We start from the raw sequence: 17,928 nt of genomic DNA on the forward strand, positions 1-17,928 counted from the left end.
AAGACATGCAAATTTACCAAATCTTTTTAAGGAAAGACCAAGAAAAGCCCTGAAAGCCTTAATGTTGCTCAGGTTTCACGTAGGAGCACAGACCGGAAGGAGCCAAACCTGAAGAAGGAAGAGAAAAAGCCTAGGACTGTGTAAAAAAACACCACAGCGCAGTTAGCAAAGATGTCACCGGGGACGTATGGTTTACAAGCAGATGGTGGAAGGTAATACAGTCAGAGAATTACAGGCTGGAAGGGGACTGTAGGAGGTCATGTCTATACTTATCCCTCAAAAGCTCTATGGGGGGAAGGGAGGAAACTGGAACGGACAAGGACTAAATGGTGTGGTATTGTACTTCTAGACGCGTGTGCTCAGTTGATAAATGGTGATTTTCAAATACTGTGATATTTCAAAAACATACAGTGAAACCAAGGAAGTTTAAGATCAGTGCAGGACTACAGAAATGGTCCCAAGTGCAACTCCTTGTCTCCAGGTAGAGCTAAAGTAACTTGTTTTTGACAAATGACCAGAAAAGCCTAAAGTTCTTATGCTGCTCATTGAGAGAGAAACTCATCTTACTATAAGGAAAAAAATAACATTTGAAGAGATTTCAAATGCTTTTCATGACATTAAAATCGTTTGCCTCTAATGTTCTTGTGTTTTATAGGCACGTTTCTCTGCAAAAGCAACTATGTTTTCTGTTGAAACTAGCTTAACATATATATTCTAGTCTAACAAAAGTTCTGTATGAAGTCACTTATTTTGTAATATTATTATTTATAGTAACTAACTTTAGATGGTTCTGGTGGTTACCTCTGAATTAGCTAGTAAAATATCTGTCCCCTCCAAATAGATATTCCTTTTCCTTCTGCTGCCCCCTCCCTAACACATTCTCAGCTTTTCAGCTACAGGTGAGTTACTTAACTTACCATGGTCAGGTATCAAGCCAGTTCCTGGCCTCAAAAGAAGAAGAACTTTATTTCCACCGGCCTGAATGAGCTCAATTGCTCGAGTATGTGTGATGCCTTGTGTAGGTTCTCCATTGATCTCAACAATCTGGTCCCCAACCTAGACAGGGAACATTCACAGAAACAACATGCAAGTACACATCCTCTTTCAGTTCTGTTCTGTCATCCCTAGAGCCACCCAACTCTGCTGAATGACTCTCTTTGTAAAATATTTAACTTGTGCACAGGGCTGTTGTTATGCTAGAGTTGATGAGGAGTAGACAGGTGGTAGCACTAGGAAGAGATGATGTCCAGTTTTATTTACGCTATAAAAGTTTATATGACTAGTAAGCAGGATCTGGGCATCTTGAAGTCAAGAATCAAATTCTAAGTTTTCAACCAAAGGTTAAGTGGTGGGAGAGGTGAAGGCTCTATGACCCACATGATACCACAGAGCTACCTCTGATTAATCCGCCTGTGAAGGGTACTTTCCGACTTGAGCTGAATATCCTAAATCCTAGGCACGTGGCTCCTCATCTTTGAAGCCTATCCTGGCCTCCAGGGAGAACTGCCTACTCCTTCCTTTGTGTTGCCGCTACGCCCTGTACATATATGAGGCATTACCTAAATGAAATATTTATAGACTAAAACTCAAGAAAATTCAGCTTGGAGAAATTCATACTAATATGAATACTTATTTAAAACCAATAGCTGGCTTACACTAAATGACTCTAGTGTGTAGTGATTTCCCTAGAAAACAAACAAAAATTAGGGATCAGAATAAAATGCCTCAGTACCATTGCTATTTACTAGAAATGTTGTCTGTACTTATTTGAAAAGAAAAAGGAAACATGTGAATGAGTGAAGTATAACTTCTGCAAAGGACCTGGTTAAAGATAATGATGGTAATGATTTTAAAATATATCCAGATTTTAAACAACATTTCGAGGTGACAAACAACTAAAGGGTACTGGCTTCAAAACAGAAAAACTGAACAATGGACAATTACTGAAATTCCAAAAAGCAATTCAAATATTTGCAGAGCTTACTAAAACAATGCAGAAATAACAGAAGAGGACGCAGTAATTATTTAACAGAGGTGGGTAGGATTGCTCTGTATCCACAGCTGCAGCAGAGCACAGTGGCTTGGGAGCTGGGCTTTGGAGTCATAAGGTCTGTGGTTCACTCCTGCCTCAACCTCATCCTAGCAGAGTGGTCTCATTTTCCTCTCTGTTAAGTGGGGATAACATTAGTACCTACCTACCTCCTGGGGTTGTTGGGAGCAATTAATGAGCTAAAAACAGGATTATACACCAAGCACAAATAAATGTTAATTTTCAAATTATCTATTTTCTGGTTTTCCAAAAAAAGATTTAAAGCATAGCAGGATGAGGGACTTCCCTGGTGGCACAGTGGTTAAGAATCTGCCTGCCAGTGAAGGGAACACGGGTTTGATCGCTGGTCCGGCCGGGATGATCCCACGTGTTGCAGAGCAACTAAGCCTGTGCCACAACTACTGAGCCTGCACTCTAGAGCCCGTGAGCCACAACTACTGAAGCCCGTGCGCCTAGAGCCCGTGCTCCACAACAAGAGAAGCCACCGCAATGAGAAACCTGCGCACCGCAACGAAGAGTAGCCCCCGCTCGCCACAACTAGTGAAAGCCCAAGTGCAGCAACAAAGACCCAAGCAGCCAAAAAAAAAACAAAAACAGTGTAGCAGGATGAAGATTTAACTATAGACTGCACCCCGTTCTATACAATGCAAAAATTTTTCAAGTAAACTAAGAAAACAGAACGTTTTATTGCATATTTATGGGAAAAAAAATAAGAGTGAAGAAATGGAGGATAACACAAAATAGATGGATTTAACACAAAGTGGGAAAAAAATCTAAAAAAAACCCCAAAATAAGATGATAATAAACAATAGGATGGAGAAAAAGTAATAAACATAATTCACTAAAAAACCCTTATATCCAGAATAGGTATGTAAGTGAAACAAAAGTTGGTACCCAGATTTCCTTTAATAAATGATTATAGAAAAATCATTTTCATGAGGAAACACAGATGACAAATTAGCACCAGATATAAAACCCTCTGATAATTAGAGAAGTGAAAATTAAAATAGATACTACTTGGAGCATGCTTTGGGTACATCTTGTAAAAACGTGATTGAGGTTATAATTCATTTCAATTATATTCTTTGGCTTAAATTCTCTGTCCAAACCTGCATATTTCTTATTCTTTCAGCACAACAAATAAACTGCAAAAAACTTGTAATTGAACAGATCTGCCACCAGGTGTCATCTTTGTTTAAATTAAAAACTAAATTAGGGTGAAGGAGAGGAAAGCCATGGCTTTAAGATTTATGGTAGAGAGGCCCTCAAAAGGGGAAAAAGTTCTAAACTGGACTACACAAAGCTTAAGATAAAAAATCACACCTTTGAGAGGGAAATGTAAACATTCTTTTAAATGTTTGTTACTTTAAAAAATTTAAGTGTGATAAAAATACAAAAAATGGGGAATATATCTTTTGATAAGAATAAAGATTCAAGGTCAGGTGTTTGTATTACTGAAAAATAGAATTGTGGGGGACAGAGGAGAAGAGAGAGGAGAGAAGAAAGAAATGAAAGGGGAAGAAAAAAATGAGAATAGGAGAACCAAAAGAGGGAAAGTGGGAAGAAGGATAGAGAAAAATTGTGTTCATTTTTAAAAAAGTCACTTTTTTAAGGCAGTCTTGCAGTTTTTAAAACAACATCCACTAAAATGTATTAAAATGACTAAACAATATTTCTAACACATTGCTTACATTATCTCACAACCTGTTAAGACCCTTTATGCCTCCCAAAGGAATTGAGTCCAAACAACATAATCATGGCCTGATGTGAAAGCACACAGACCAGGCTGAGAGACAACGGACCTGGGTCCCTCTGTGGCTGTGACTTAGTCTCCCTGAGCCTCAGTTTTAATCTGCAAGTGGGGATAATGCCACCTACCTCACAGAGTTTTTGTGAGACTAAAACTAATACAAGTGAAAACAAACATGTGGTCTGGAAGACAGCAGACTCTTAATAGTTTCTAAATCTGATTCTGTTCTTTGTCAAATATTTCAGTCTGACACTATTCCCTAATATGGACTTTTTCCATTCAGCTGATTTCTCATTCCCTTAATCCAGAACCTTTTCCCTTCCTCTCTAAATCTTAACAGGATTTAAGGACCAGCTGAAGACTCACTAAATGTACAGATCCTCTCAACACCTTTCCATCTATATTAAAAGTTAACATTTTCTTGTTTTAGTGAATTATACTATTACACTGCTTATTCCTTCATATAGCCCAAGTCCTGTCTACCCAGTAATAAGTTCTGGGAGTTAATCTTAAATTTTAAAAAAATAAATTAATTCTCTCATTATCTAGAAATATTAACCATGCGTTCTATTCTTTCAACAAATATCTATGGAGCATCTACTATCAATCTTCAAGGCACTACCTCAGGTGCTGAAGATACTGGAATAATAGGTACAGGACACAAAGTACAGTGTCAGCTTAACAGAAAAGACACGGGAGAAGAGGAGAGAGGCAAGAGGGGAAGGCAGGATGGACGCTCAGGTGGCTTCATGCACGAGTGTCAGCTGGAGAGAAATGCTCATCTTTTGGGACAGTGGCCACCTGAGTAAGTTGTCATTTACAGCAAAGCTCCCATGATCCCTACACCAAGTCAAGATTTTGATAATTTAGTAGCCAGAAAAATAATTCTCTGAAAAGCTGATTTATTAGAGTTTAGAACAAACCTGGGCATAGCAGTAATAGCTTATTTGCTTTTGCTTTCAAATTTCAGAGTTTCTTTTTTATATTAAGGCTGATTTAATCCCATAATTCTAAAGTTTCTGCTCATTATTAAGAATAACATGTTTTAGAAATAGAATCCTTTAAGGCCTCTTTGTTTGCCTTTTATTTGGTGCGATTAGTGTATCTGAGGGTTATATTTGAAAGCAACATTTCAATTATATCCTAGTTTTTGGTTTAACTGGAGTTTTGTGATACAATATACAATGGGAGATTTTTTTTAAACTCCAGATTTAAATGACTTAGAGATTTTTTTTTAAAAAGGCAGGGGGTGGAGGAGAAAAAGGACCAAGAAAACCAGAAATAAGTATGCCATCCCCATAAACAGTGCCTCAAACTGCTCTTACTAAAACTTTTAAGAAGTTTACTTGGGCCATGTATTTTACGTGTATTATAGCTCTGCGTTTTGTGCAGGGTCAGAGTAGCGACCCAACTATGCACAGCTACAAGGTGGCAGAACCAGAGAGTTCGATCCTTGTCCTGTCTGATTTCCAAACCCACGTTCTTCTCCCCACTTTATGAAACTGTCCCTACAAGAAAGTGAAGTGCGGCGAGAGCAGACAGCTCAGCTTCAGCACACGAATGGACTTCGGCCATCAGCCCCTCTCCTTGCCATCAACACCCTCCAGCTCTGCTTCTGCTGCTCTGCGTTTGCACCCTCCCCATTTTCTCTGCTTTCTATGGTCCACTAATGACAGGCCTTATCCAGAGTCCCGCCCCTGGCCCACAGTTCTCTAAATCTTCTCCTTTAGTGAACTCATCCCCAGCAAAGGCATCAGTTATCACTTCTGTCTGGGTAATGTCACAACCTGGGACTCTACCTCTTGTCCTAACTGCCTGCTAAATATTTACACCTGCTCAACCAGCTGGTCCTTCAACATGACTACAACTTAGTACATCATCAGTCTTTGCCAAATCCTTTCTCCCACTGGCCTCCCTCACGTTTTTTTCATAGTACTGTACAAAAAAGTCTGGTCCTTTAGAGAAAGGATGGTATCTTGTTTTGGGGTCACTCTTTCTCCCAGCTCATTCAGTATCATGTATAAATCCTTGGGTAAAGCAAACACTCAGTAAATGTTTATGAAATGAGTAACGGGAGTGGAGTAGTGATGTACATAATTCAAAACTGCAAAATCACCCAGAAGACGTTTCTAATCATTGTTAGAATATACCGTCTAATAATTTGCCAGGGTCATTTGCCTTTCCAATTAGTTTACTTAGTTAAATGTAAAAGAGAAAAAAAAAAAGGAGAAGAAGAAAAAGAAAAATTTCTCTTTCCCTGATGCCTTTTGGTAGCAGAGGGAGGAAGTCCAAAGTTCTCTTGAACAGTAAGGGGAAGGCTGTCCGGATTTTATAATTTTTAGCATATAAAATTTTTAGCATATAATTGAATACCAGTAAATTAACTATTTTTAAAAAAATTGAGGCCAGCAAATGTCTTCTATATAAGAGTCCTCTAAGTAACATCTAGAGAAGGAAGGAAAATATCTTTTGCAGATCCATAAACCATCTGGCCCCAATGCCATGTACACAGCTATAGTGTTTCAGAGCTGAGAACACCGATGCAGGAACACTGCTGATGTGATTCCTAGTCCTGCAAATGATAATAAAGGTTGGGAGAGTCATGCTTTTCGACCTCTGGCTCCCTCTAGAAGTAGCTAAGAGGGGAAAAAAAATCCTGGGATTATTTTTTCTTGGAAGAAGTCGATGATTCTGTTTCATCCTGGCTTTCCCAAGACTTTTAATAAGATGAAAGTATATTTTATTTATTAATCCATTTGCCCTTGAATGTTGACTACGTAAGTAAAATTGATTTTTTTCTTACTGACCAAAGTCAAGCCAGCGCAAGCAGCCTAACTGCAATACAGTATAGCACCCTGCGGAGAGGAAATGAAATCATGACAAGCATCTGCCTTTCAGGTTTTAGTGATGGAAAATCTTACTTCATAGATTCAGGAGGTTTCTGCATTCCTTTTAATCAACTATTTTCAGAAGTTTCCAGTCCGGAGCCAGAACCAAAGGTTGCAGACAGAAGCCAACTCACGTGAATTCTGCCGTCTTTGATGGCAGGACCATCCTCAGCGAGACGGAGGATGAACAGCCCCATGTTGTATTCCTTCCCACCCCTGAGGCTGAATCCAAAGCCCCGGGGGCCTCGCTCCAGCTCCACTGGGTAACAACCAAGGCTCTAGAGAGAGAAGTGTAAGAAAAACAAGCTTACATGGACTGCTTTATTTAAAGTGTGAAGAAAGACTCCTTTTATGGCCGGAAGAAATGATTTATACTCTCAATACGCACTTTAAAAAAAAAATTGAAGTACAGTTAATTTACGATGTTGTGTTAGTTTCAAGTGCACAACAAAGTGATTCAGTTACACATGTATATATATCTATTCTTTTTCAGATTCTTTTCCATTATAGTTTATTACAAGATATTGAGTATAGTTCTGTGCTCGACAGTAGGTCCCTGTTATTTACCTATTTTATATATAGTAGGGTGTATATGTTATCTCAAACTCCCAATTTATCCCCCGTTCCCGCCCCCCCATCCCCTTTCGTAACCTTAGTGTCTTCTATATCTGTGGGTCTATTTTTGTTTTGTAAATAAGTTCATTTGTATCATTTTTTTGGGATTTCACATATAAGTGCTATCCTATGATATCAATATGCATTTCTATATCATAAGGAAGGAATGTACGTTTTGGTTGAAGGGCTACTTAATTTCTATAAATGCAGCCTAAATTAATTTGAAGATTACATGTCTTCTCTACTAGTTGGTCAATATGCAACAGAACAATCAGAGAACAGAATTTTGAACAGTGCTTCCTTTAAGCAGATTTTGACTAATTTTCCTGAAAAAAGAAAAAAAAAACCCACCCCAAATCCTTCTTTAACTAAAACACTGCTATTTCTAGGTACTCAACTAAGGGTTAAAATTTCTCCAATAGAGGATAAACTTCTTTTTCGCTCTTTACGTCATCTCGTGGACACTAAGAGAATGCCAAACACAGAGTAGGTCCTTAAGAATGATCAATTTTGGGAACAAATTTATCTGAACTGATTTGCAATTAAAATTCATCAGTGTCAGTGATTCAGCAACTGAAAAGAACAGTCTGCATGGGGGGGGGGGGAATCTCTGTTACCTGATTGTGCCAACTGCCTATGACTGAAATCATTGCAGTGTCCGGCTGTGCAAGGTGCTTGTGGTCAGACCACGAGTGTCTGTAAGAAGTGGAGACGTCTTTTCCAATTTCACCTTCTGTGACACTTCTACAGGAAAGAGAAATCAAGTCACTCTGTGAACTAAGAATATGAAAAACAGCCTAAAAGTAAAAGCAGATCAATTTCTTTTCCTTTAAAAGCTGAATTTTGCCATTCTCCCTCTGACAAACTGCTATTAAGACAAGCTGTATCTAGAAGCAGAGAGATGCCAGGCAAAAACTAGCCATTAACTCCAGCATGGCTTAAAGTCTGTCAACACCCCCAGGCTGTTTTTTTGTTTTGTTTTTGTTTTTTTGTTCTAAGGGTGTCTCAGCACAGTTTACATCAAGGAAAACTGCACTCAAGTCACTGAACCAGAGGGCAGATAAGCTGACCTTGTTACAGTGAAAAATGGCTCTCCTGCAGTACCAATGCCTGTGAAAATGCTGAATTTTTGTTAATTTCATTTTTGTTTCATGACTAATATTTTCAATGAAAGAGGAAAGAAATATGCACAGATACTGCTCAGGTAGTCTGAGAAGACGGTAATTGATGTGGGTCTGGGGGTTTCCCTACCAAAATCGTGGGGACCTAGAGCAGCAGAGTAGGTGCTACTGTCACTTCTTTCTAATCCCCACCTGTCAGCATGATTGGATGGTTACGCTGCACCCTGCGCTGGGGCTGGGAAGAGGGGGAGGAAGGGACAGAGGGCCTGGAGGCAGTAGAAGTCTCATCTTGACCTAACCGGCTGGCTTCTGCATAAGTGTGTGGAGATGAGTGGGGGTGGGTGGGTGATGAAAAGTGGGGAGATGAGCAGAGATAAAAACCAAAACCTCAGGAGAGCAGCCCCACCTGTCCCCAGGTATGTGGTTGGCCTGTGACTGTCCCACGGGCCTGTGCTGCAGGGCTGGGCTTTGCCTGGCGGAGTTCGTTCCTGATGGTGGGCCAAGATGCTCTGTTCAAAGGCGAAAACAAGAGAAATAAGAATTTGTACATAAAGATGTGAAAGTGAGACAATAACAAGTGGTTGTCACTTTCCCGACGGTAGTGACTTTACACAAGCAGCACTGCTGTCAGCTGCCTGCGACTGGAACTAACGTCTTTTCCCCTGTGGCTTCTGATTGATGTTTATGTTTGAAGAGAACAGGAATCATTCTTACTGCACACGCTTTCCCTCTTTCACCTGTTTTGGTCGTCCACACGACATGAAAATCAGAAATGAACACATTCCATACTAATATCTAGAGGACTGAGCTCTGGGAACTACCTTGTAACATATTTATGGGTTTCCATAGTGTACTGCCCATAACTGGTAAACCACTCTAGATGACAAAGACAGGTCTCAGGAATGCTGGAACACAGAGGCCAGTCTGGAAATTACACACGTATCTTTAACCTGCATCTTTAATGTAGCAGTAGTTATTTCACCTGACTCTAGTATCAAAGAGAAACTTACAAAATCATCCTGAGTGTTGACAAATGTTCATAAAGATTTTACTGATTTTATTTTCTAAGAGCACAGATGTAAGTGAAAAAAGGAACATTTGTTTCAGTATCATCCTCAACAGATCCAGAACTCCTGTTGTTCCTTGAAGGCGGATTTCATAACTAAGCAAAGTAACTGCTTGCATCTAGAACTAGATGCCAATTCATGGGAGATGACAGTTAAAAGACACTCTGGAGGTTGTCAGACTCATATTTATTTTTAAAGCTTAAACTTTTGGACTTCCCTTGTGGTGCAGTGGTTAAGAATCCGCCTGCCAATGTAAGGGACACGGGTTCGAGCTCTGGTCCGGGAAGATCCCACATGCCACGGAACAACTAAGACCGTGTGCCACAGCTACTGAGCCTACGCTCTACAACACGTGATCCACAACTACTGAGCCCACGTGCCACAACTACTGAAGCCCGCATGCCTAGAGCCCGTGCTCCGCAACGAGAAGCCCGCGCGCCGCAACTAGAGAAAGCCTGTGCGCAGCAACGAAGACCCAACACAGCCAAAAAAAAAAAAAAAGCTGAAACTTTCTAATGTTTTATCCTGCCCAAATTTTAAAACATAGGATATTTTAAAATATCAAAGAGAGCATAGATTAATGATTAAGATCATGAACTTTGGAGCAAGACTGATGGGGTTTCAGCCAGATCCCATCATTTACTAGCTATGTGTTCTTGAACAAATTACTTTAATTCTCTGTGCTTCTAATCATCTCATCAATGAAAAGGGAATTACAGCTACCTTGTGGGGTTACTGTATAGATAAACATGCTTAGAACAGTGCCTGGCATATCATATTCACTATATAAATGTTTCTATTAAAATTATCATTATGGTTATCATATCATCAAAATGATTGGGGCTATATTTCTTATTTGGGCTATATTTCTCTTAAGGTCTGAAATATTTACCTAACTTAGCAAAAATGCTCCATGTAAGAGGCCATTTTTAGGTTAGAACATGTAGAAACTGATAAAATCTGAATCTCAGAATATAATGAAAACAGAGAAAGACTGATGTGAAAAACAAGGAATATGAATGTTTAGGAAGCAATTTCTATTGAGAAAGCTGGGACTTCAGGGTCACTAAATACATCACTATTTTATGGCTTGGATTAAGTTGTTTCTCTTCAAAGTTCTTGGGACTAAAAACATAGATAAATAATTTATTCTTAGTTAAGAACTTCTTGTAACTGAAAGTAACTGAGAGTACTCTGAAAACACAGGCCAGGGTGTAAACAGTGGCAGGATGAGACTAATGATATCTGGCTAAGCTGTGGCAGCCCCTGAGGATTTCTGATGCTCTGACTCTGCCTGCTGGGCTTGTGTGCCTACATGGATTTCAACACGTGCCAGATGTAGAGATGGAGGCCCAACCTTTGCAGAACTTATCCAGAGGGTTGTCTTTCCTCTTTAAAATCAAATGATCCAAGAAGGGAGAGCGGTGCATGAACTTTTTTTAATTTTTATTTTTGGTGAGGGGTGACCTGGAAATTTGTTTGTTGCACTTTTATTCACTATTGTGAATTTAATTTTCCTAATTACCTTAACAAATTACTTTTGTTGGCCTCCTTGCTGACCTCCTTGCCACCAATCTCAACTTTATTCCACCTCCCAGGTTCCAGTCCTGGCACATACATTGAAACATGCCACGGCCTCGCTTAGAAACCTACGGCAACTTTCTATTGCTCGGAAGATACTATCCAAACTGTCACCTGGCGCTCCTGGCTTCCCACTTCATCTCCTGTTCAAAATATCATGTCCTCTGTGAAATCTTACCTGCTCCTTAAGCACACTGTTTTCATAGCATTTACCACTTTGTGTCAGGGCTGGGTGAATACCTGTCTCCCCTGCTAGACTGTGAACTCCTTGACTGCAGGAATCGCACTTCATTCATATTCTTGTGCCCATTAGAAATTCCACACTTCATTCATATTCCTGTGCCCATTAGAAATTCCAGAAGTCCTTCCACCTTTGCTCACTGGGTATGTCAACTTCTAGTTACCTGCCTCTAAACGTGAGTGCCCATTATAGAGTTGAATCCTCTTCTGTCATTATAAATTCATGGCTACTACTGAGGGAATGGAAACTGCTGGGAAAAATTACATCTATCAACAAGATGACTAGGAGATACTTGTACCTTTGTATTAGTCCAATTTAGATACATTTTTTGGCTTCACTAGCTTGGCTAGAGCAATGGGTGTATAACTTCAGAGCAGGACAGTATAAATAAGCTGATCAATTTCAAGTTTTCCTCTATCTTCCCCTAAGGACGAGAGATGTCGCAGCTAGGCAAAAAGCACCACAAGTTGGTGCTTACTCTTTCAGTTACATGTTTTTTCATTTTCCTCTTCAAGGTTAAATAAACTTTCTATCATGGTATTCTTTTCATTTTTAGTCCTTCAACCCATGCTACATAACTTCTCCAATTCATTTCTGTGTTAAAAGATGTTCTGCTTTTCAAAGTTAAATATTTATTCCATGATGTCAAACAGGCCTATGTTCTCTCTGAATTTTATCTGAAGATTCTTGTAAAGCAATGGATTAAGTATATCTTTCCCTCAATGAGAATTGAACTTTTGCTGGAGTTTCTGTATGTAACTACTTAAGAGAAAGTGTATTATCAGAGGATAAACACAAAATCCCACAGTTAAACTTTAGCAACAAACATTATAATATATTGGGAATCATCTTTACCAAGAATAAATAAGAATCTCATGAAAGAACTTTCTAAAATTCTATTGAAAAGATGACCTGAATAATTGAAGAGATAGCCATACTCTTAGGTGGGGTGACTTAATATTTAAAGGTATAAATTTTCCCAAAGTTAATATATTTTCAATACATCCCAATAAAAATTGCAGCTGGATTTTATAGAGTAGCTTAATAATTGGCTCTAAAATTTTACATGGAAAAATTTCATGAATACCTAGTTGATTTGGTGGGGGCTTGGAGAAAGACGTGCCTTAACAGACAGATACTAGAATATACCACAAAGTTACAGACTAAAAACAAAATGTGTGTGTGTGTGTATGTGTGTGTGTGAATATATATACACACACACCCTTAAAAATTATATTTATATATATTAAAATTATATGTATATATACAATAGGTACATATAGATAATAATTGATAAACTAGCAGAATAGAATAAAGAGCTTGGAGATTCTTTTTTTTTTCTTTTTTTTAACATCTTTATTGGAGTATAATTGCTTTACAATGGTGTGTTAGTTTCTGCTGTATAACAAAGTGAATCAGCTATACGTATACATATATCCCCATATCCCCTCCTTCTTGCATCTCCCTCCCACCCTCCCTATCCCATCCCTCTAGGTGGGCACAAAGCACTGAGCTGATCTCCCTGTGCTATGTGGCTGCTTCCCACTAGCTAGCTATTTTACATTTGGCAGTGTATATATGTCTGTGCCACTCTCTCACTTCGTCCCAGCTTCCCCTTCCCCCTCCCTGTGTCCTCAAGTCCATTCTCTACGCCTGTGTCTTTATTCCTGTCCTGCCCCTACATTCTTCAGAACTATGTTTGTTTGTTTTTTTTTTTTAGATTCCATATATACGTGTTAGCATACGGTATTTGTTTTTCTCTTTCTGACTTACTTCACTCTGTATGACAGACCCTAGGTCCATCCACCTCACTACAAATAACTCAGTTTTGTTTCTTTTTATGGCTGAGTAATATTCCATTGTATATATGTGCCACATCTTCTTTATCCATTCATCTGTTGATGGACATTTAGGTTGCTTCCATGTCCTGGCTATTGTAAACAGTGCTGCAATGAACATTGTGGTACGGAGATTCATGTTTAAAGGGGAGGTTAATATACAGAAGAGATGGCTCCACAAATCAATGAGGAAAAGAAGTACTATCTAATAGATGGTACTAGAAAAACTGGCTCACTGTAAGAATAAAAAATAAAACTGGATCCCTCCTAAAACTATATATAAAGGTAGGCTCCAGATGGATTAAAGACCTAAATGCAAAATGCAAAATTAGAAATCTAATAGACGATAATGTAAGAGAAAATTTCTGTGATATGGGGTGGGGAAGGATAACTTATCTTAAATAAAACTTCAAAAGCACAAGCCATAAGGTACTGAATAAAAATTGACTAATTTGGTGACATCTAAATTAAGACTCTCTGTATAATGAAAGGCACCACAGTCAAAGTTAACATACAGATGACAGGAAAAGGTATTTATGCTTTCTAAAACTAAATTGGACTAATGCCTATAATTCGCAAGGAATCTCTAAATATCAACAAGAAAAAGACAGCAATCCCACAAGAAAAATGAGTAAAGGATATGAAGAGGCAATTTACAAGAAGAAAAAAAAACCCCAAAACAAGCATCCAAATAGATGCTCAAATTCATGGGTAATCAGAGAAATGCAAATTATATACCACTGAAGCAACACTTTCCTTGCTGTACACTAGCCAACTTGAAAGCTGGATAATGCTGAGTATTGGCGGGGATGTGAAGATAAAGGATCCTCAGTGTTCTGTTGGTGGGAGTGTAGATGGCTGCAGCTGTTACAGAGGACAATCTGATAGTACTTGGCCAAAGTAAGCAATTTCTGTGATCAAGCAATTTCACTCCAATAAATTCTCACACTGTTTTATAAGGTACATATATGAAGGTATAGAGGACAGTTTGTGATAATGTGGAGTTGGAGATGGTGTGGCTGTCTATGGGGGAGGAGACAGGTAATACGCGGTAAATATACAGCATGGAAAATGGTCAAGTACTTAAAAGCAATCGATTGTGTTCACCCAGCAACTCAGATAAATCTTGAAGGCACTTGATGCTATGATACCAAAAGCACAAGCAACCAAAGAAAAGATAGATAAATTAGACAACATCAACATTAAACTTTTGTGCATCAGAGGACAATACCAAAAAAGTGAAAAGACAACCCGCAAAATGGGAGAAAAGACTTGCAAACCATATATCAGATAAGGATCTAAAATCAGAATATAAAGAAGCCTTATAATTCAACAATAAAAAAGACAACCCAATTAAAAGTGAGTAAAGGATTTGAATAGACATTTCTCCAAAGAAGATATGCAAGTGACCAACAGCACACGAAAAGATGCTCAACATCATTAGTCACCAGGGAAATACAAATCAAAACCATGATGAGATACTATTGTATTTCACACCCACTAGAATGGCTTAAAACACACATACACATACACACACACACACACAAAGGAAAACAAATGGTGACAATGTGGAGAAACTGGAAGCCTCATACATTACTGGTGGGAATATATAACAATGCAGCTGCTGTGGAAAACAGTTTGACAGTTCCTCAAAAAGTTAAACATGACATCATATGACTCAACAACTCCACACCTAGGTATACACCCAAGAAAAATGAAAACATACATCTGTACAAAAACTGTATGCCAATGTTCATAGCAGCATTATTCATAATAGAAAAAAAAAAATAGAAACAACCCAAGTGTCTATCAAATAATGATTAAATCAGCAAAATGTATATACACATAATGGGATATTATTCATTAGTCATAAAAAGGACATGCTACAACACAGATGAAACATGAAAACATTTTGCTAAGTGAAAGAAGCCAGACACAAAAGGTCAGATATAATTCCATTTACATGAAATACCTAGCAAATCCATAGAGAAAGAAAGTAGAGTAGTGGTTTCTTATAGGGGTGATAAAATGTTCTGGAATTGGTGGTGACGGTTGCACAACCTTATGAATATACTAAAAACCACTGACTTGTAAACTTTAAAACAATGAAATTTATAGTACATGAGTTATGTCTCAATTAAAAAGAAAAAAGAAGATACAACAACTAAATGCCATGTAAGATCCTGGATTAGATTCTGTAACAATAAAGTGACATTAAAAAAAAAGAAAGCATATGGTTCTGAGAAAAAAAACCAGCATAAAATCTATAACACAATACCAGTTATACAACTCAAAAATTAAAGGCAGACACACACAAAAACATGTATTTTAAAAGACATAAATAAAAGGAGGCACATAAAATACACTGGCATAACTGCCAGTGGGAGTAGTGAGAGAAACGAGAGTGGAAAACGGAGACAAGTGAGAATAAACAGATAAATCAACGGAAAACAAAACAAAACGAAAATGATGGCAACACTACCAGAACCATTCTAACATAGCCCTTGGTAGCCTTTGGGAACTTGTGTCCACTCTTAAAAATGCAATGAACAAGACCTGACACAACATCAGGAATCAATTTTAAAAAATCATACCATTTAAAGATTTCTTTACAATAAGCAAGAACAAGCAGGCTGAGTCAGTTTATGCTCTAGACTTGAGAAGGAGCCGCCCTGGTGAAGAGGTGGCAGTGCCGTGGGAATGCCAAACAGCAGGGGGAGTCCCGAGTCCTGAATGTGTCTGAGAGTTTTATACCACACACGACACTTGACTTGGGAACTTGGCAAAATAAGAACAGATACTGAATCATATCTAGCAAAAGGGGGAAAAGAAGGTGAAGGAAACAAGTTTTCTTTTTCCAGGTAACTGTCTTTTATTGATTTACAGTGAGTGGCTTATGGAGAGGTGGGGAGCAGTATCACATGGGATGGAATGCAGCTCTGAGGTATCGATCTGAATGTGTGATTTCTGAAAACAGCTGTAGAGCTGTAAGTATTCATTTGACTCTTTAGTGCAATTGACAGACTTCAGAGAAGCTTGGACGTCTTACGAACTCCATGAATGGGACAGAAGGGACACTTTCTATTTTACCTGAGAAAAGTAAGAGATTCTGAATGTTCCCACAGTTTAATAAAACTTAGAGTATGGTAAAAATAAGGTGTAATCATTGAAATGTGATTTTACACGTCAAATGTGATTGTATTTTAAGAGGCTGCACCTACATATGAAATAACACTTTAAAGCATGGATCTGCTAGGGAGTTTCCCGCCACCCTTCCACTTTTCGTAAACACTGATTGGCATTATATAAGAAATCTTAAGATTGTCCAGAAGACAAGTCCAGAAGTATTTGGGCCAGAATGTCAAAGTTAATTTTTTTTTTTTTTTTGCCGCGCCACGCAGCTTGTGGGATCTTATTTCCCAGACCAGGGATTGAACCCCAGCTCTCGGCAGTGAAAGCTCAGAGTTCTAACCACTGGACTGCCAGGGAATTCCAAGTTAATTTTTAAACGGAAGAAAAACAACTGAGTAATTTTGCACAACCTCTCGAAAACACCATCAACAATAAAGGGTAATTTTGAAAAAAAAAATTATACTAATATCATTCAGCAGTAGAAAGACCACTTCTTTTTCTGTCTCAAGACTACTCAAAGTGTGGTCCGTTAGTCAGTCAGCAATAAGATGCATACTGATACTGAGAGTAAAAATTTTTTAATTTTATAATGATTCGACAGAATAATTTTAATTTTTCATTTAATTTTTATTGAATTTTACAAAAATGCTGGTCTGTGATGAACTGGGAAAAAAACCACTGATGCTTCTATATATGGTTTGAGAAACACTGATGTATACTACTGCTAGTTCCACTACTTCTAGCAGCTTCTATCATTACTGCATGCCAAGCATGGTGATATAAGTGCACTACATACATCATTCGCAGAACAACCCTGAAATGTCACAACCCTGTGGCACGGAGGCCTGCTTTTCTTTGTGGGTCACAGAACAAATTTAAGGCTAAAAAGCAGGCCAAAGAGATCATGGTAAAGAAACTGAGATAAAGAAATCTTACCAAAATCATATTAAGTAACAATAAGCCTTCATTCAAAAAATTTGATTGAGCACTTACTATGTGGTTAACACTGTTTTAGGCCCTTGGGATTTAGCACCAAACATGACAAAATCTCTAACTTCATGAATCTTATGACTTTACATTCTAGCAGGGGAGACGACAATAAACAAATAAACTCATAGTTCAATAACCTCGGGTAGAGATAAGTACAATGAAGAAAAGTAAAGCTGAAAAACAAAGAGACTCACAGATACAGAAAACAAATTTAGAGTTACCAAAGGGGAAGGGGGATAGGAGAGGGATAAATTAAGAGGTTGGGATTAACATATACACACTACTATATATAAAATAGATAATCAACAAGGACCTATTGTATAGCACAGGGAACTATACTCAATATTTTGTAATAATCTACAAGGGAAAAGAATCTGAAAAGGAATATATATATATACATAACTGAATCACTGTGCTGTACCTGTAAAACTAACACGATTTTGTAAATCAACTATACTTCAATAAACATTTTTTTAATTAATAATTAAATTAAATTAAATTAAAAAAAAAAAGTAAAGCTGAGTAAGGGAAGACTGGGTCAGGCAGGGGGAGGGTTATTTTAGATACCGTGATTAGTTAGGGAAGGCACAGCAGTTAGGAACACAGATTCTAGAGCCTGTATTCAAATACTTGTTCTGTCACTAGTTTTATGACC

At 38.2% G+C, this 17,928-nt stretch overlaps 1 protein-coding gene across 1 annotated transcript in view; it reads right to left on the minus strand.

Moving 5' to 3' along the window:
- Window positions 1-17,928, minus strand: part of MAGI3 (membrane associated guanylate kinase, WW and PDZ domain containing 3) — a 262,383-nt gene that overhangs the window by 7,070 nt on the left and 237,385 nt on the right. The window contains 4 exon segments of the mRNA XM_082380631.1: window positions 918-1,056; window positions 6,823-6,966; window positions 7,921-8,047; window positions 8,831-8,933. Of these exon segments, the coding sequence (XP_082236757.1) occupies window positions 918-1,056; window positions 6,823-6,966; window positions 7,921-8,047; window positions 8,831-8,933 (513 nt within the window).

Source organism: Balaenoptera borealis (genome assembly GCF_965194805.1).
Source record: "Balaenoptera borealis genome assembly, chromosome: 1".
Taxonomy (NCBI): Eukaryota; Metazoa; Chordata; class Mammalia; order Artiodactyla; family Balaenopteridae; genus Balaenoptera; species Balaenoptera borealis.